This window comes from Miniopterus schreibersii (genome assembly GCF_964146895.1).
Source record: "Miniopterus schreibersii genome assembly, chromosome: Y".
NCBI lineage: Eukaryota > Metazoa > Chordata > Mammalia > Chiroptera > Miniopteridae > Miniopterus > Miniopterus schreibersii.
The window spans coordinates 3,948,799-3,970,383 of NC_138120.1; the positions used below are offsets into that span (position 1 = coordinate 3,948,799).

Consider the following 21,585-nt stretch of genomic DNA (forward strand, 5'->3'; position numbering starts at 1 on the left):
AAAAACATAAGATAAAACAAGTCTGGTATCTTGGTTACTGATCTAGAGAAAAGCAAACATGGAAGTCTCACTTAAAAAGCTATTCAGTTGATTAGTGCTCCTGGTTGTGACTCAAGAGTAGCTGAGTTTAAGCAGGTGCCTAACTCAATCACTGTGTGTCACTGGCTGGTCCATCAAAGAAAAACAGATTCTTCAATAAGGAAAAATGACAAGGGTCAAAGAATAATAAAAACAGCAGAAAATCTTTACTGTTAGTTAATACCCACTTAAATTATATATAGAATGTTTTCTTTTACCTCTCTAGAACTACAAAATGCTTTATAATCACTTGTTTTCAATGTCTATAATAATTCACATCAAGAAATAGATCATTTTTAATGTTTATCTTACATAAATGTGAAAGCATTTAATGACAAGAGCACTGACTTAAAAAATCTAAATCTGACAAGGGTTTAGACAGTTATTTGTTTTGTGACCTTGGGCAAGTCATTTAACCTCTGAGTTTGTTTCCTGGTCAGTAAACTGAGGACAGTAATATCTGCCATGCATACCTCACTGGACTGTTGTGATGATCAAATGGGAATGTATGAGAAGTGTTCTGAAAAACTATAATGAGAGGTTTCAGTATTAATAGGACATTTAAAAACAAAGTCCTTGGCAGATTAACTGACTTGCTCAATGGTGAACAAACATCATTAAGTGTTAACGATCAGGGCAAAAATGAAATAACTTAGCATTAGCACTACTTCAACCATGACCTAGGCTTATCTGTGGCAAGATGAAGCAAATAAGTATTTTGAGTTTTTCTTGAAAGAATTTATAGACACTGTGTCAAGCACATTAATTATACTTCATTATGTTCAAGTGAAGAAAGAGTAACTCTGCATTTACCCTTATATTCAAACATGAGTCAATAAGAGACTATCCCCAAGACATACACTAGTACATACACATAACACAGGATTTAGAAGGCATACTGATAATCCTCATGTTTCTTGGTAAAAGTTAGTAACTATGCTTTAGTATGTGGCAATATGATCACATAAAACTAAATGAATAAAATCATTAAATTTTAAAATTATAAGATTACCTATGTAATAGCAATTTCATATAAAAATCTAGTACAATCATTTTATGGTATTACGTATGTAGGATTAAGGAATTGTGAATAATTCTTTTTTTCCATTGTTAGACGTTTATAAATATAATTTCCCTTATGCAGTTGAGGGAATGAGGCCATATCCCATTTGCCTGATACAGAAAGCTAACTGTGGGAAGCCTTTTGAAAAACAAGGTTGTAAAAAGTGAAGGACCTTGGGTTTATACTTTTATCTCCTGGACAATGGAGAATAGAGAAATGACATCCATGTGTTATTTTAGGATTAGTATTCTACTGGTGTGATAGATAAAAGAAACTAACAGTAAGGAAAATAGCTTAATATTATGGATTAAGAATGTGATGATAGTGCTTGTGCAAATAGTAGGAACTGGCATAAAGAGCTGTAAGGTAAGCAGACTCACTAACCCATCCACATCACTATATCCACCCTGTAAAGGTATCCATACCCTAATCATTAGAACTGTGAATATGTCACATATGGCTTATGCCATGAGGACTTGCAGGTATTAGGAACATTATGAACCTTAAGATAAAGTGATTATATTGGATAATCTGGGTGAACCTAATCTGATCAAATGAACCCCTAAAGCAGAGAACTTTCCCCACCTGGCATCAGAGGTGAAGCACAATTTTAAGTCTGAGAGAGACTGAATTCACTATTGCTGGAAGGGGAATCATGGAAAGCATGAGAAGGAGCACAAGGACAATGACCAGAACTGCAGCTGACAAAAAGAAAAAGAGGATCTTGGTCTAATATGAAGTGAATTCAGCAACTATCTGAAATAGCTTGGACTCAGATTAATCCTTAGAGTCCCAGAAAGGAACAACATCCTACTGACACCTTGAATTCAGCCATATAAAATTCACAGAAAATAGCCCCATTATCTCATGGTAGTTTTCTCACCTATACAAACTGACAATAAACTCTTGTTTTAAACTGCTAAGTTTGTTTAATTTTTGGTGCAGTAATAGAAATGAATATAGATTTTGGTACCACAGAATAGAATACCATAGAGTATAAGAGAGTACTGATGGACGATTACTTAAAAATGTGAAGTAGCTTTGGACTCTGATAATCCCTTAAATAGACCACTAGTAGAAATATGGATGTTAACTCAGGCCAGTGAGAACTCAGAAAAAATGACCAAGGTAGATATATCCTACATGGACTTAATAGAATACCTAAACTGCCATACAGACTGTTAATAGAAATCTTGTCTTTAAAAACAATGTTAGTCAGGGCTTAACAGCAAATTAGAAACATGTTATTAGAAACTGAAGGAAAAAATATCCTTGTTATGTTGCGGCAGATGTCTTAGCAAAACTGTATCCTGTATTTATGCAGAAGGCATAAAGTGTAACAATGAACTAGGAGATTTTAGCAAAGCACTGAAGATGTGGCCCAGTTTCTTCTTGCTGCTTAAGTAAAATCCAAAAAAAACTCACAAAAAGCTAATTTAAAAAGACCCCAATAATAATAATAATAATAATAATAATAATAATAATTAATAATAATAATAGCAGGATTTAACAACCATAAAGTTCTCAGACTATACAGTTGGGGGAAAGATAAGTTAAAATTAGGAAGATTTGTGAGGCGAAAAAATGTTCTAGAGAAAAAGCAGTATGTGAGACACTAAAACTTTTTCCAGATTTCTCAAAGAACAAAATATGATGTCCTTTTAGGTCATTAAGAGAGTGCCTTAGGCAATCAAACTTGGGTGCTTCAAAGGAGCTTAAGGGCACTGTCCCTCAGCCATCTCAGAAGTCTGAAAGAGAGGTATTATCTCTGAGCTATGTAAGCCTCTGTCTAATAAAGTACATTCTCATGTCATATACAGGAGATACATAGAATTCTCTAAAAATTTAAACTATCAGAAAAAATGCCAACTTGCACTGAAAAAGGCAGAGAGAGTACAATACAAAGAATACTTTTGGACTCCTAGATTCTAGAGGCAGGGAGCAGGCTGATAAAAACTACACAGCTAGCCCGGCCGGGCATGGCTCACCAGTTGAGCATTGACCTAGGATCCCGGAGATCGGGGTTAATTCCCGGTCAGGGCACATGCACAGGTTGTGGGCTCGAGGCAGCCAATCAATAACTCTCTCATCATTGATGTTTCTATCTTTCTCTCTCCCCCTCCTTTCCTCTCTCTGAAATCAATAAATATGTTTTAAAAAAATTTTTTAATAAAAAAAAAACTACACAGCTATAACCCAGTCAGTGTAGCTCAGTGGTTGAGAGTCAAACTGTGAACCAAAAGGTCAAGGTTTAATTCCCAGTCGGGGCACATGCCCAGGCTGCAGGCTCAAACCCCAGTAGGGGGCATGAAGGAGGCAGCCGATCAATGACTCTCATCATTGATGTTTCTGTCTCCCTCTTCCCTTCCTCTCTCTGAAATCAAAAATGTATTTTAAAAAAAAAAGGAAAGAAAAACTTCACAGCTATAAACACTTGCTATCTTAAGATGAAAGAAAACAAGGATGACTTACAGAGGGGAACCCTGAACCATAAAGGATTATTCTCAGGACTGAAATATAATGAAATGTTCCTGGCTGGTTTTCAGTGTTTCTTTAGACTAGTGACTCCACTTGACCTTCATTTTCATCCTGTTTGAACCAGGATATTCAAAAACTGCCCTACTATTTCTGTTGGGAGATGTTTCTTTGGTTTTATAATAGGTCCACATATGAAGATTTGTGCATGAATTTTATTTAATGAACGAGAGACCAGGGTAGTAAGAGCACAAAACTTAAATATCTGGAATTTTTGAGCTGCTTAATTTCAGATAAAAATTCTGGATGTTCAATCTGAGAACCTCAGGAAACTGAATGGGTTTTCCATTTGGGAAAGCCATAAATGCTTGGGCATCAGATGCAGACAGTGGTAGAAAGAATGGTCTTCAAAGATATCTAAACCCTAATTCCTAGATCTTAAACATTAGGTAACATAATAAAAAAAAATCTGCAGCCCTGGCCTGGTGGCTGGGTTGGAGCATCATCCCTTACAGCAAAGTAGTGGGTTTGATTCTAGGTCAGGACACATGCCTGGATTTCAGGTTTGATCCCTGGTAGGCGCGCATATGGGAAGCAACAGATTAAGGTTTCTTTCTCAATGTTTTTTTCTCCCCCATTTCCTTGTCTGTAAAAATCAATGGAAATGTATCCTTGGGCAAGGGCTAAAAAACACCACCAACAAACAAAAAGGCCCTGCAGATGTGATTAAAGTTATGGATGTAAGATAGGTAGATTATCTTGGGTGAGCTTCTGGCTGGAGTCAAGATGTGATAGAAGGGAATGTCCAAAAAATTCAAAAGATGAGGATTCTACTCACTTTTGTCTCAGGGAACCACATGCAAAGCAAGAGAGGAAATATGGGTAGTCTCTAGAAGCAAAAAATGGCACTTGTAATAGTAACGAAGTAAGAATCTCCACTTTACAGCCACAAGGAATTAAGTTTGGTCAAAAATCTGAATGTCTAAAATGAGGATTCTCCCTCAGAGGCTCCAAAAAGGAATACAGAATCAACACCTTGATTCTGACTGTAAAACTATACACATAGAACTCAGTTGAATCATACTATATCTGGACTTCTGAACTACAAAACTATAAGGTAAGAAACTGGTGTCGTGTTGTATTAGATTACTAAATTCATGGTAATGTATTATGGCAATAATGGAAAACTTATACAAACAGAACTAAGTAAAAAACATTTTCAAAGTGTAATGTTATTAATGTTCTCTGGACTTAGTGGTATAACTGAAGATGAAATTACGAAAGATAACTTAAGATTTTGATACTGATGATTATTTTGGCTATAAGATATTAACAAGATAAAAAAAGACACGTAAGTATGAGACAATAAAAGATCTCGCAATTCATGCTGTTAATGAGCAAGTCCTTATTTGGCAGGTGGAAAGCAGAACAATCCAAGAAATAGATATACCTATTCCATCAAAAAATGAGTTTGGTTCTTGGGGCTGCAATTCGATTTCATCTTCATCCATGGTCTTTGATTCTCATTAGTCACAGCTCCTATACTAGGGAATAAAGCATACCAAACATTAACTTTATGTCACATGTTTAAAATATTTGATTATGTACATTTCTGAAATGCTCTAATTTCTTGATTCATCAAAACCTATCAATGGGAACATACTGATTTCCAGTGACATATGGACAGCTATATTATAAGATGGAAGTTAAAGAAGTAGGTTGACAATGGGATTTTTTGGTTCGTTTAATCGCTGTATCATAGTACTACTTACACAAAGTACATAAATCTGAAATATTTAGCTTAATTTATATATGTAAATTTGTATTACCATCATTCAGATTAAGATTAAGATAAAGAACACTTTTTGCACCCCAAAAGACTCCCACTCCCTCTTGTGTTCTTTCCGTCATGAGCCCAAAGACTCCTGGAGGTTGACCTTTAACACCTTTAGTAAATGTAGTCTGCAATCTCCCTAGCAATAAATTACAAAATGGCAAAAAATTCATAACACTGGTAAATACTTTTTAGATTTCTGCAGTTTATAATGACCTTTCTTAACTGACCTTCGAATTGTAGAAATAATTCTCAAAGTATACTTATATTCTCCATGCCACAGCTGAATTGGTACCAGCTATAAAAAGGTAAAAAATAAATTCATCTATGAACACAATAAAATCAAAGTCCCATCTATAAGATACCTAAAACCTTAAGCAAGAACTGCAAATGCAGATGTGCTCTTCCACTCCCCCAGTGGATAAAAATATAATAATGCCCATGACCACTGAAGGTTATTTACCAAATATGGCTAAGAGTAACAGAAGAAACAGTAGTTTTAAAAAAAAAAAGGTTAAAATCCAAAGAATACAAAAACCCAAGTATATGCCTAAAAAGCGTGTGAGTAGACAGAGGGAGCAAAAATCCATGACTGACTCATGTTATAAGTACCAAACAAACTTCCTAATTGGCTTTTCATCTACTTTCTCACTTTTTAATTATATTTCAACAGTGCTATTAGATTCAGAATCTTAAATGTTTATCATTTTTGCTGACAATACTCAAATGTGTTCTTGTTAAATCTTCAAGTAATGCAGCATACTGAGTATATTTTCTTACTCTCCACATTGTACATGCTCCTGATTTGGGGCCTTGATCCTGAAGACACAGCCCCTCCCAGAGGGGCTATCTAAATTCTATAGATAGAATGTCTTCCTCTGTGAGTACTTCTTTGATAAACAAACCAGAGTCCCCATTCCCAGCAAACTTATGTCCAAGTTAACATCCCCCCCAACCCTAAAATATCCCAGGGGCTAGGTACCAAACAACTAGGTACATCTCCTATAGCTATATCCTAATTCTAAATTTAGCATACATGCCCCAGCCTGCCCATCCTTTCCTGCTGGGCTATGGGCCGTGCTATTTCCCCTCTCCTCCTTTGCCTTTTTACCAACCCTGGTCTTTCCCCTAGGTGCCCTTCATTGAAATGGTTGCCTCTCTCCTTTTTCTCCTCTACAGTTTATCTTCATTCACTGATAATCATTTTTGTATCTGATATTTTACCATAGCTAATTAAAACAAACCTCCAGTACATTTTACCACATGCAACAAATGAGTGTATTTCTAAAACATGATTTAAATGTCGGACCTCTTGTGCTCGCTTCGGCAGCACATATACTAAATGTCAGACCTCAGTTCAAAATGTTGCCCTAACCGGTCTGGCTCAGTGGTTAGAGAGTTAGCCTGCGAAGAAGGTCCCAGGTCCTGTTCTAGCCAAGGCGACATGTTGCAGGCTCAATCCCCGTCCCCATCCCTGTCCCCAATCGGGGCATATGTGGAAGGCAACCAATCAATGTCTCTCTCTCATATGGAGGTTTCTCTCTCTCTCCTCTCTACCTCCTAACCCGAAAAGCAACAGAAAAAATATCCACGGGTGAGGATTAAAAAAAATTTTTAAATAAAATAAAATTTTTAAAATGTTTTAGTGGTTCCCTGATGATACCAAATAAAATTCATGCTCTTGGCCTACAATCCTATAAGATCTGGTCCTAACTACCTTTACATTATTCTCATCATTTCCCTTTACTCATCTTCTCCTCTTCACTGCCTCTCTTACCCCAATCTAATGTTTCTGTGTCTCTCTTAAGCAAAACAAAAATACCCATTGTTTCCATAAGATTAAAACTCTGTATGGGTTTTTTCTACCTGGGTGTCTTCTTCTGTATCATCTTTGATTTATCCCCTACATCTCTCCTTCCCCTATGCACACACAAAAAGAAAATGCTAGAAACAATCCCTCCCACATCTGAATTTCTATAGCACTTTTTCTTTCTTTCCTTATATTTTTTAGCGTATGCCATGATTACTTATGCCTTAATGTACAGATATGAAACTTTATAATACTTACGGAAATACGCAAATGAGAAACTCAATTGTAATTTATATCATAAAGAAATGGCTTTACTACGTATCACCTGAGACATATCCACTTTCAAGAAATAGTATAGACCAGACGGGTGTGGCTCAGCAGTTGAGCGTCAACCTAGGATCCAGGTGATCGGGGTTCGATTCCCGGTCAGGACACATGCCCGGGTTGCAGGCTTGATCCCCAATCGGAGGGGGGGGGAGGTGCAGGAGGCAACTGATCAATGACTCTCTCATCATTGATGTTTCTCTCTCTCTCTCCCTCTCCCTTCCTCTCTCTGAAATCAATAAAGATATATTTTTTTTTAAATCTTAAAAAAAAAATAGTATATTTTACATTGTTCAAAATACTTCAAATAAAGAGCACTTGTTTGATGACCAGTATTACCATGATGATTAATATTTTTTTCAACCACAAGAAAATGGAAAGCGTACTTGCTCTAAATAAGGTGTCAGTACTTCATCCCCCCAAAACTCTGGCTTTATATTTCTTTTAACTCTTTAAAATACTATTTTGAATAAATAAGTAAATAAATGAAACATAAAATTAACCCAACTAAGAATAGAAAAAAAGTCATCTGTCATTTAAGGTTTCTTCAAATTCCCTACCCCCCCCCCCCCAAAAAACCAACCTTCTTAGCTTTTTAAAAGGACTGAGACTATCACCCACAGATTCTAGCATTGTGGAAGTCCAAGAGTCCAGTGGAGAAGTTCCAGCACTTGTTAAGCAGAAAAGAAAAAACCCCGAGACTGGACACATTATAGGTAAAGAGGAATAATTTTACTTTATTCACATCACTCCTCCCTGCCCTAGACACAGCTATGCCAAGAGAGCCTTCTTGGTTGTGATTTCTCCCATGGGAAAAATGAGACTATCAGTGATCTTCCAGCTTCCCCATATACGCAGAACACTGTCAAAGAGGCAGTCTTTTTTTTTACCCCATCCAAAATACCAAGTGTACAGAAAAAGGGGACAGGTAACAGTAGCCTGATTTCTTGGATGACATCAATTGGATGTAACCCTATTAACTGCTGCTTGACTCCATCAGGAAACCCACCCACTGCTGCTGGGGATGCCTAACCTATAATCACCCCAGCTGGTCAATGGCCACCCCCAGTGCTCCATATGGCTTACTCAGGCACACCCCCCCATGGCTTATTCCATGGGTGCACTGCTGACAGCAGGACTGACTCTGGGATTGGGTGAAACCACACAAACTTGAGCATTAAGCACTGCCCTAGGAAAGCAAACATGAGGCAGGCCCAGTCTAGCTCTGCAGAATTGAAAGAAGACATGCCATTTTAAGAATTCCCCCAAAGCGGGAGTAAGATATGTGGAACAGGCATAACAGATATGAAGGTCTGAGAAATCAGAATCCCTAGCAGGGCTGACAGGAAACATTTCTCTCCAGAAGCCAAAAAGTAAAGACTAGAAGATAACTGATTCTTCAAATGTGAAGACAACAACATAAGACTTCAAAGAAAATGAAAAATCAAGGGCAAATGACATCAGCAAAAGAACACAATTTCCTAGTAAAGGACCCTAAAGAAATGGAGATTCTGTAATTTGCCATAAATATGAAGTAGTTGTTTAAAGGAAGATTAGTAAGTTACCGACAACACAAAGACAATTCAATGAAATCAGGAAAACAAAACATGAACAAAATGAGACGTTTAAAACAAAGAAAAGATCATAAAGCAGCAGCAAACAAAATTCTGGAGCTAAAGAATACAAGAAATACAATTTTAACAATGCAATACAAGTTTCAATAACAAACCACAACAAGTAAAATCAACTATGAAGCAGAAACAGGTCCTTTGATTTAATTTCAATGAAAACATATCCTCAGGGACGGATTAAGAAAAATTAAGAAGAAAAGGGGGAGAACAATCTAAACATCATTGGAGTCACAAAAAGAAACGAGATAGAGGAAGGGGCAGAAAGCTTACTTAAAGAAATAATGGCTGAGAACTTCCCAAAACTATGAAGATTTAGACAGCCAAGTTTATGAATCATAAATCTCCAAAAAATTTAAACCCAAAACAATCTTTTCCAGACTCATTATAATAAAATTATCAAAATTAAAGAAAAAGAATTTCAAAAGCAGCAAAAGAAAAAAAATTCTCATATACAAGGGGAACCGACCATCAGGCTCTCAGCAGATTTCTCAGCAGAAACTGCAATATAGGAGAGACACAAAGTGCTGAAAGAAAAACAGTGCCAACCAGGAATACCACACCAGTAAAGCTGTCCAAATAAAAGCTGAAGACAGGCACACGGAGAGGCAAGCTGGTCAGAGGAGCCAGGCTGGCATACCTGCACAACTCGCTCTGCGCCTTCCTCATTCCACTTGCCCTCACACCCTGGCCCTCCTGCACCTCTCTGTCCCATCCCTCAGTCCCATTCTACCAGGGCTGCCCGGCTCCCGTAGGTCCCCCAGCCACCCAAATTCCTGTGGACACACACACGTGAGGGTTCTCGGGCTAAAACCTCCCTGTGTGAGAAGGTCACACTCTCCAAATCTGGAAACAGTAACAATTTTGGAACACATACTGTGAGCTTGTACCAACAGGTTTTCCATGATACTCACCAAAATATAATCATTGGAAGGCCTCTTCCCACAGGCATCTCGGGGGAGAGAAGGAAAGATAGTGTCTGTGCAGTTCTCTCACCTATGGATCTCTGAAGCAGAGCTTGGGAGGATTTAACCCAAGCTTAAACTTCTCCCCACCCCTTTTTCCTCCATCACTGCCCAGGGGAGAAGATAAGAGAGTGGTCTTTCTCAGAAGATGGCGTAACTGTGAGAAGCAGAGCACCCTTGCTCCCAACCACGGAGGGCTCGATTTACTCTTAACATACTGTGTAACCAGCTTGGAAAAACCTGAAAAATATACTTGAGTGGACATATTTTGAGTAGAGAGCGCTAAAGAAACATCACAGAGTCTGTTAAGGTAGGAAGGATGTAGAAAGGGGGAGTCCCCCCTGAAGCCTATGCTGGGCTCTGAGACCCAAGGCTTAGAGGCTACAAAGTTCCTTCCCCTTGGGAGTGTGGACTGGCATCCAAAAGTGGGGATCTCAAACCCTGAACTGAGGAGAAGGGAAGGTGTGCCCCACACAGAGAGCAGAGGGAGCCAGGGAACAGTGTGCCTGAGAAGAGGGGACCATGGCTTCCCAGTGAAACAAACTTCTAAAGGCAGCTGCGACAGGCGTCTTTTGCACAGGGTGCTGACCATAGGAAAGGCAGTCCCAAAGTCTGTGGCACCCGAGTAGAACCTCTGCTTACAGGAACCTCTGCTTTCCTGTAAGGCACTGTATTGAGCCCCAGAAAACATTTAATCTGTCTGGCGTGGAGAAGGGGAAAAGAACCCTCCCATCACCAGAGACAGACTAGAGATACATGTAGGAGTAAGTTTTCCTTCAGCCACGTGAACTCTCTTGGGGAGATTCCAGGATTTCTGACTTGCCCTGAGGGGTGCTGTGGTGGCAACAATGGCGCCACCCCAGCTTTTCTGAGATCATCGGAGCAGGGCTGACTTGGTGTCCCCTCCTGCTGGGTGCCATGGCGCAGGGACAGCAGGACCTTGCAGGGCAGATTGTCTGCTTGTGTGTTTCTTTGTGCATTTTTGAGTTTTTGATTGCTAAAATGGCTTTCATCTTCCTGGCTTGCCCTAGGGGGACAGACCAATGAAAGCTGGGATTTGTGTCTGCATAGGAAAGTATTTGAAACCCCGTGCAACCAGCCAACCAGATCTGGGAAACAAGGGGCAGAGCATGCCTACCTCACCTACAGGTTAGGAGCACTACCCTTAACAAGAAGGGGCCTGGTTCAGCTCACTGAAGCCACAGATATCTCCCACAGGGCATAATCCTGAGGGGGAAGGGAGAACAGCTCACAGGAGGAAATTACAAGAATACGACTCTCAGGGACTATTATTTGGGAACAGGAAGAAAAACTTAAAACCCCTGCTGGGGGCTGGGCAGGCAAGTTGCTCATTGGAATGTTTTTAAATCGAACCCACTAAGCCCAGGCTGTTGAAACTGCCCACACAGAAAAGGCAACAGACTGAAGTGAATCTGAAACTGCAGCAGGCCATTGTATGTGGAACTAGAATTGGAGGATAGGATAGAGACTGAGGAGTTGGCTGAGAAGCAGAGACTAACTCCCTCGCAGTGAGTGCTTGACAGTGAAACCTCTAAGGAAGGAAGTGATATCCTGAGCTGCACTAGCTCTCCTGCACCACAAGGCTGCAAAATAGCTGACAAGAGGAGGTGGTCCACAGAGAGCCTCAGATCAGCCAACTACCTAAGAACACCAGAGTCAAACCTAGACAGCTTCTCACCCTGGCTAATACGTAAGCACCTCCCAGGAAAATTAAAATCAGCATACAAAACTACAAGCCACAGACAACATAAGAAACCCAGAAGAAACCCACCTGATTGACTTTTTTTTTCCTTAGGAAAAACAAAAAAAATTTCTTTTTAAATATTGTAATTTTTTTAATTTCTAAATTTTCTTGTTTTTATTTTTTATTTTTTAAACTTATCTTTATTGATTTCAGAGAGAGGAAAGGAGATGGAGAGATAGACAGAAACATGAATGATGAGAGAGTCTGAGAGAGTCATTGATCGGCTGCCTCAAGCCCGCAACCTGGGCACGTGCCCTGACCGGGAATCAAACCCAAATCATCTTGATCCTAGGTCAACGCTCAACCACTGAGCCACACCCAGCTGGGCTATTCTTATTTTTTAAAAAGAATTTTGTTTTGCTTAGCTTGCTTTTTATTTTTAGGGTTTTGTTTTGTTTTTTCCTTTTTTATTTTTTGTTCTACTATCAAGATTTTCTTGATATTCTATGCTTAATTGCTGGGACATTATCATTACAACCAGTAAGTCTGCTGCGTTTCTCAATAGTTTCCCCCATGTCTCTTAATGGACTCCCTCCCCGTCCTTGCTTTAACTCTCTCTCTTCCCCCTCAATCCACTGGCATAATTTTTTTTTTCTTCTTTCATTTTTCTCTTCTTACTGTCTTTTTCATTGTTAGTTCCTGTTAGTCTCTTTATTATATTTCTATTTTTTCATTTTCAACTATTATCCTATTCCTATTCTCTCCCTTAATTTTTTGTTGGCCGTTCTTTCAGAATCTCTTCTTTGCCCATTTTATCTCCCAGTAGTGTCCCTTTTTTGGACATTTTAGTTTAGTTTATTATTTTTTAAAAACTTTTGTTACTATAACAATATATTTCTCTCTCTCTCGCTTTTTCTCTTTCTCATTTTTTTTGTTTTTTTGTGGGGGTTTTTTGTACTTTAGCTTTTGTGTTCACTCTTCACTCTCCCAGTTCTATTTCCACTTGAGTTGTTTTCACTGTGACTGTCAAGATATTTTATAAGATACCCCTTGCTTCCTGGAAGTTTAGTTATATACTGTCCAGCCTTGCCAGAATGTAAAACAGCTCACACAATGTGGTGGAGGCTCAGAGACACAGTTAGCCAACCTGAGAAGAGAGTCCTCTAAAGGACGGATCAACAACAATCTAGACCCAATCACCCAATCACAACAGGAGTGCTCAAAGACACACAAAAGGGACACACCTAGAGCAAAGAGCACGGAAGTATAAGGAAAACACACCTCTGCATTCCACTGGACACACACTACAAAATCCCACCCCAAAGACTGGGAGACAGCAAATATACCTAATATACAGATACAAACACTAAGAGCAACCAAAATGGGGAGACAAAGAACTCCCAATTTAAAGGAAAGGAAAACTCACCAGAAAAAAACCTTGATGAGATGGAGTTAAGCAAGTTAGAAGCAGTAGAGTTCAGAGTAATGGTTATAAAAATGCTCAGGGAAATTAATGAGAACAATTAGACACTTAAAGGTACAGTCAAGGAACTTAGTGAAAACATGAAAAAAGAGACATCATAAATAAGAATAGGCACAAATGAAGAATACTATATCTGATATCAAGATTACGCTGGAATTAAAAGCAGGCTCAATGAAGCAGAGGACAGAAGATAAGGCAGAAAAAAACAGAGCAGCAAAAAGAAAAAATACTTAAAAAGCACAGGGGCAATCTAAGGGAGCTTGGGACAACATGAAGCGAAATAAAATTCGCATTATAGTAGAAACAGAGGGGGAGGAAAGAGAGCAAGGGATAGAGAACTTGGTGGAGGAAATGACAGAAAACTGCGATAAACTGGGAAGGGAGAAAGCAACTCAAGTTCAGGAAGCACAAAGGGTTCTAAACAAAAGGGACCCAAAGAGACCCATTTCCAAGACACATCATAATTAAGCTGGCAAATGTAAAAGACAAAGACACAATATTAAGGGCTGCAAGAGAAAGACAAGCAGTCATCTACAAGGGAGACCCCATAAGGCTGATAGGTTTCTCAACAGAAACTCTACAGGCCAAAAGAGAATGGGATGAACTTCTCAAAGTAATGAAAAGGAAGAACTTGCCACCAAGATAGCTTTAACCAGCAAAGCAATCATTTAAACTTGGAGGTGAAATAGCTTCCCAGACAAAAAAAGGCAAAAGGAATTCAGTAACATGAAACCACCATTGCAAGAAATGCTAAAAGGACTGCTTTAAGAAAAAGAAAGAATAATGAGAGAATGGTACATCAGCACGAAAGGGGAAAATGGCATAAAATAAGTATATACTGAACATAAGAAACTTCCAGTGAGGGGAAGGTAGCAGAACTATGAGAAGCAACAGAGCATCCCCGCTCTCAGCCACGGACTCAATTTATTCCTAAAGTCCTACCTATCCAGCTTGGAAAAACCAGAGAAACTTAACTGAGCAGACCGAGTGCGAGTGGGGAGCACTGAAGAAACATCACGGAGTCCGGTGGGGGGGGGGGGGGCGTAGGAAAGGGCAGACCCCCTGAAGCCTGTGCTGGGCTCCGAGTCCAGAGGCTTGGAGGCTGCAAAACTCCCTCCCCTCGGGAGTGTGGACTGGCATCCAAAAGCGGGGATCTCACACCCGGAGCGAAGAGAGGGGAAGCAGCGCCCCACGCAAAGGGCAGAGGGACCCAGGGAAGCAGTGAGTCCAAGAGGAGGGGATGGTGCCTTACTAGGAAACAAAGCCTCTAGTGGACGCTTCAACCGGCGTCGACCATAGGGAAGGCTGTCCCAAAGTGTGAGGGACCAGAGTGTTAAGGAACCAGAGGACTGTGCTGAACAGCTGCACAGGGGGACCTCCCTCTGCCTCCATGTGCTGAGTCCCAGAAAGCACTGAATCTGCGTGGTGCAGGGGAGGAGAGAAGCCCTCCCGGACCTGAGCTCCTCGAGCGGAGAGGCTGGGATCTTCGACCAGCCCTGAGGGTGCCATCCCGCCCTGAGCTCCCACTGTGGAGAGGCCAGGATCTGTGACAAGCCCTGAGGGGCACCATAGTGGCTGGGGCGTGAAGCTGCCCTAGCTTTGCTGAGACCAGCGGTGCAGGGAGCTGCGTGGAGCTGACTTTGGGTCCCCTTCTGCTGGGTATCTTGGAGAGCCGGCAGCGTGACTTTGAGGGGCAGACTTTCTGCCTGTGTGTTGCTTGTGCGTTTCTGAGTTTGATTGTGGAACTGGCTCCCACCTCCCCAGCATGCACTGCGCAGACACACCAGCAGAGGCTGCAATTGGGGTATACACAGTAGACTACCAGGAGGGCCTGGTGCAACCAGCCAAGCAGAGCTGAGCAGGGATGGGCGGAGCCCGCCTACCTCTCCTGCAGCCAGGAACACTGCCCCCAAAAGGAAAGGGGCAGGACCAGCTCTGAAGCCCCAGAGACACCTGCAGGGCACACTCCTGTCGGGGAAGGGAGAGCAGCTCACGGAAGGACATTAAAAGAATAAGACTCTCAGGGACTATTGTTTGGGAACTGCAAGCCTCAGACAACATAAGCTGTCAAGAAGAGATTCAACTCATTGTATTTTTCCTTCTGTTTTGTTTGTTTGTTTGGTCTGGTTTTGTTTTTTATTTGTTTCTTTTGTGTGTGTGTCTTTGGTTTTTTTCTTTTTCCTTAGGAAGAAGACAAAGGGGAGAAAATCTGTTTTTCTCTTTTTTAAATTTTATAATAATTTTTTTACATTTTTTTAAACACATTTTTTAACTAAATCTTTTTCTTTTTTATAAAAAAAATTTTGTCTTGCTTAGCTTGTTTTTAAGCTTGTTTTATTTTGTCCTTGCTTCTGCTATCAAGACTTTTTTGATACCCCTGCTTAATAACTGGGACTTTATCATTATAACCAAGTTTACTGCTTTCCTCTACAGTTTCCACCAAATTTCTTAGCGGACTCCCTCCCTGCCTGACCTATATCTCTCTCTCCTCTCGATCCATTGGCGTAACTTTTTTTTCTTTTTCTTTTTTCGTTTTTTTCCCTTCATTCTTTTGTTATCCTCCCTTCTGTCTTCCAGTCTTTTTGTTCGATTGTTAGTTTCTTTTATTCTCTTTATTGAATTTTTGTTTTCTCATTTTCAACTATTAACCTATTCCTATTCTCACCCTTAATTTTTTGCTGGTTCTTTCAGAATCTTTTCTCTGATTCTGTTATCTCCCAGGAGTTTCTCTATTTTTAAAAATTTAGATTCTTATTATTTTCTAAATTTTCACCACTATTAAAAACAATATACATTCTCAGTTTCTAAGCGTTACTTTTCTTTCTCTCTTTCTTATTTTTAAGAATTTTTATGTGTGTGTGTTCTCCTTTCACTCTCCCAGTTCTATTTTCACGTTGGTTGTTTTCATTGTGACTGTCAGTATATTTTGTAAGATACCTCTTGTTTCCTGGAAATTTAATTGTGTATTGTCCTGCCTTACTAGCACCCGTACAATAGCTTACACGACGAGATTGGGGCTGAGACACAGCCAACCTGAGAAGAGGGTCTTCCCAAGGACTGATCAATGACAACCCACACCCAACCACAACAGGAGAACATAAAGAAACCACAAAAGGGACACCCACAAGAGGAACACGCCTAGAGCAAAGAGCTTATAACTATAAGGAAAACACACCTTTGGGCTCCACTGGACCCACAAGACAAAATCCCATCCCACACGACTGGGAGACAGCAAATACATCTAATATACAGATACAAACACTAAGAACTACCAAAACAGGGAGACAAAAAAACAACCCCTAAATTAAAGAAAAGGAAAAATCACAAGAAAAAGACTTTGGTGAGATGGAGTCAAGCAAGTTATCAGAAACAGAGTTCAGAGTATTGATTATGACGCTGTTCAAGGAACTTAAGAAAACACTAGATGACTTCGAGGACCTTAGTGAAACCATGAAAAAAGAGATACATACCATAAACAAAACTCAGAAAGAGATAAAGAATGCAGTATCTGATATCAGGAATGCAGTGGAAGGAATTAAAAGCAGACTCAATCAGCAGAGGATAGAATAAGTAACTTATTAAAAGCAGAGGATAGAATAAGTAACTGAGAAGATAAGGCAGAAAAAAATTACTCAATCAGAGCAGCAAAAAGAAAAAACACTTAAAAAGTATGAGGACAGTCTAAGGAAGCTTTGGGACAACATTGAGCAAAACAATATTCACATTATAGGAGTGCCAGAAGAGGAGGAAAGAAAGCAAGGCATAGAAAACTTGGTGGAGGAAATGATGATAGAAAACTTCCCTACACTGGCGAAGGAGAAAGCCACCCAAGTTCAGGAACCACAAAGGGTCCCAAAAAAGAGGGACCCAAAGAGACCCACTCCAAGACACATCATAATTAAAGTGGCAAATATCAAAGGCAAAGAGAAAATATTAAGGACTGCAAGAGAGACATAAGCAGTGACCTACACAGGAAGCCCCATAAGGCAGACAGCTGATTTCTCAACAGAAACTCTTCAGGCCAGAAGGGAGTGGCATGAAGTTCTCAAAGTAATGAAAAGGATAACATGCAACCAAGATGACTTTAACCAGCAAGGCTATCATTCAAAATTTAAGGTGAAATAAAGAGCTTCCCAGACAAAAAACGGTTAAAGGAGTTCAGAACCACCAAACCAGCACTGCAAGAAATGCTAAAGGACTGCTTTAAGAAAAAGAACGAATAGTGAGAGAAAGGTACATCAGCATAAAGAGGGAAAATGGCACTATATAAGTTTATATCAATAGTAACCTTAAATGTAAACGGAATAAATGGTCCAATAAAAAGACACAGGGTAGCTGAAAGGATAAGAAAACAGGACCCAAATATGTGCTGTCTACAAGAGACACACATGAGAGCAAAAGACTCACACAGGCTAAAAGTGAAGGGATGGAGTAAAATATGCCATCAAAATGGAAAGGAAAAGTAAGCTAGAGTAGCAATTTTTCTTTCTGACAAAATAGACTTCAAAATAAACACCGTAACAAGAGACAAAGATGGTCACTACATAATATTAAAGGGATCAATCCAACAGGAGGAAATAACCCTTATAAACATTTATGCACCCAATACAGGAGCACCTAAATATATAAAAAATTTCTTGGGAGAATTTAAGGGGGAGATTGACAGCAACAAAATCATCAGTGGGGGACTTTAACACCCCACTGTCAACATTGGAAAGATGAAGACAAAAAATCAACAGGGAAACACAGACCTTAAATGACTCGCTAGACCTAATGAATTTAACTGACATTTACAGAACATTTCATCACAAAGGAGCAGAATACACAATCTTCTCAAGTTGAAACGGAACATTCTTTAAAACAGACCACATGGCAGGGCACAAGTCAAGTCTCTGCAAATATAAGGCTGAAATCATATCAAGCATCTTCTCGGATCACAATTCCATGAAACTACAAATCAACCACTATAATAAAACTCAAAAATATTCAAACACATGGAGGCTAAGTAGTATGGATACAATGAACAGGTTACCAAACAGATCAAGGAAGAAATCAAACACTTCACGGAAAGTAACAAAAATGAACAGACAACAACCCAAAATCTATGGGACACAGCAAAACAGTCCTGAGAGGAAAATTCATAGCATTACACGCCCATCTCAAGAAATAAGAAAAAGATCTAATGAACCACCTAACACAGCAACTAAAAGAACTAGAACAACAATAGCAAGAAAAGTCCCGAGGAAGTACAAGGAAGGAAATAAGAAAGATCAGAGCAGAAACTAATGACACAGAGACTAAAAACACAATACAAAAAATAAATGAAACCAAGAGCTGGTGCTTTGAAAAGGTAAATAAGATTGATTCAACTTTAGCCAGACTCACTGAGAAACAAACAGAGAGGACCCAAATAAATAAAATCAGAAATAAAAGAGGCAAGATAACAACTGACCCAACAGAAATACAAAAGATTGTAAGAAAATATTATGAGCAACTATATGCCAACAAATTGGACAACATGGGGGAAATGGACAAATTCCTAGAAGCATACAACCTTCCAAAGCTGAATCAAGAAGAGGCAGAAAACCTGAATAGGCCAATAACAACTAATGAAATCAAAGCAGTAATAAAAAAAACCCCAGCAAACAAAAGTCCTGGACCAGATGGATTTACAGGCGAGATTGACCAAACATTCAAAAAAGAATTAACACCTATTCTATTCAAACTACTCCAGAAAATTCAAGAGGAGGGAAACTCCCAAACTTTTTATGAGGCCAGCATCATCCTAATACCAAAACCAGATAACAATACTACAAAGAAAGAAAATTACAGGCCAATATCCCCGATGAACATAGATACTAAAATCCTCACTAAAATACTGCAAACCAGATCCAGCAATACATTAAAAAGATCATACGGCATAACTAAGTGGGATTTATTCCGGGCATACAAGGCTGGTACAACATTGGCAAATCAATAAATGTGACACATTATACAAACAAAATGAAAGACAAAAATCGTATGATCGTATCAACAGACGTAGAAAAAGCATTCGACAAAATCCAGCACCCATTTCTGATATAAGCTCTCAGCAAAGTGGGAACAGAGGGTTCATACCTCAACATAATAAAGGCGATATATGACAGCTAACATACTCAATGGGCAAAAACTAAAGCCATTTCCATAAAAAACAGGAACAAGGCAGAGATGTCCACTTTCACCACTCTTATTCAACAAAGTACTGAACATAGCATCAGACAGGAAGAAAACATAAAAGATATCCAAATTGGAAAGGAAGAAGTAAAACTGTCATTATTTGCAATGACATGATCTTATCGTGAAAACCAGAAAGACTCCATCAAAGTACTACTAGATTTGATAAACGAATTTGGCCAGGTAGCAGGACACAAAATCAACATCCAGAAATCAATGACATTCTTATACACCAATAATGAACTTTCAGAGAGAAAAACTAAAAGAAAATAGCATTTACCATTGCAACTCAAAAAACAAGATACCTAGGTATAAACTTAACCAAGGATGTAAAATACCTGTATTTGTAAAACTACGTGACACTGAAAAAGGAAATAGAGGAAGATTTAAACAAGTGGAAAAATATACCATGCTCATGGACTGGAAGAAATAATATCATTAAAATGTCCATACTACCCAAAGCAATTTATAAATTCAATGCAATTCCTATTAAAACACCAACAGCATATTTCACAGACCTAGAACAAACATTTCGAAAATTTATATGGAACCAAAAAAGACCCCGAATAGCTACAGCCATCTTGAGAAAAAAGAACAGAGTGGGAGGGATCACATTACCTGATTTCAAACTGTATTCCAAAGCCATTGTAATCAAAACGACCTGGTACTGGTACAACAACAGGCATATAGATCAATGGAACAGAACAGAGACGCCAGGAATAGACTCATGCAATTATGGTCAGTTAATATTTGACAAAGGAGGAGAGAGTATCCAATAGAGTAAAGACCATCTCTTCAATAAGTGATGCTGGGAAAATTGGACAGATACATGCAAAAGAATGAAACTAGACCACCAACTTTCACCATACACAAAAATAAACTCAAAATGGATAGAAGACTTAAATGTAAATCACAAAACCATAAAAATCCTTGAAGAAAACATAGGCAGGAGAGTCACAGACATCCCACGAAGTGGTGTTTTCACTGATACATCTCCTAGGGCAAGAGAAACAAAAGAAAAAATAAACATATGGGACTACATCAAACTAAAAAGCTTCTGCACGGCAAAAGAAAACAGCCTCAAAATACAAAGGAACCCCACGGTCTGGGAAAACATATTTGCCAAGGATGTATCTGATAAGGGGCTAATTTCCAAAGTGTACAAAGAACTCATAGCACTCAGCAAGAGGAAGACAAACAACCCAATTAAGAAATGGGCAAAGGACCTGAATAGACACTTCTCCAAAGAGGACATACAGATGGCCAAGAGACACATGAGAAAATGCTCAAACTCACTAATCATCAGAGAGATGCAAATTAAAACCACAATGAGGTATCACTTCACACCTGTCAGAATGGCTGCCATCAACAAATCAATAAACAACTCCTGCTGGTGAGGATATAGAGAAAGGAGAACCCTAGTAGTACACTGCTGGTAGGACTGCAGACTGGTGCAACCACTATGGAAAACAGTATGGAGGTTCCTCAAAAAATTAAAAATGGAGTTGCCTTTTGACCCAGTGATTCCACTCCTAGGAATGTATCCTAAGAATCCTGAAACATTAATCAGAAAGAATATATGTACTCCGATGATCATAGCAGCACAGTTTACAATAACCAAGATCTGGAAACAGCCTAAGTGCCCATCAATAGATGAGTGGATAAAAAAGCTATGGGATATATACACCATGGAATACTACGCAGCTGTAAAGAAGCAGAATCTCATACCCTTTGGGACAGTATGGATGGACCTGGAGAAAATTATGCTAGGTGAAATAAGCCAGGCAGAAAAAGACAAACATCGCTTGATCTCCCTTATACGTGGAATCTAAAGAACTTAATAAGCTGAAGAACAGAATAGATTCAATGACATGGAAGCATAGATCAGACTGACAAATGTCAGAGGGATGGAGGAGGGCGGGTGGGTGGAGGAGGAGAGAGTAACCAAAGAATTTATATGCGTATGTATATGCACAACCCAAAGACACGGACAAAGGTGGGGAGAGG

General features: G+C 39.3%; 1 protein-coding gene across 12 annotated transcripts in view; it reads right to left on the bottom strand.

The window, feature by feature from the left end:
- LOC308551978 (zinc finger X-chromosomal protein-like) overlaps positions 1-21,585 on the bottom strand; it is a 61,052-nt gene that overhangs the window by 21,839 nt on the left and 17,628 nt on the right. For 9 of the 12 annotated variants that reach the window (XM_081126912.1, XM_081126916.1, XM_081126909.1 and 6 more), the window contains one exon: positions 5,067-5,160. In XM_081126912.1, coding sequence (XP_080983038.1) covers positions 5,067-5,127 — 61 coding nt within the window. In that variant the 5' untranslated portion in view covers positions 5,128-5,160. The remainder of the gene's footprint in view (positions 1-5,066; positions 5,161-21,585) is intronic. The other 3 variants (XM_081126910.1, XM_081126920.1, XM_081126918.1) reach the window with 1 other exon arrangement.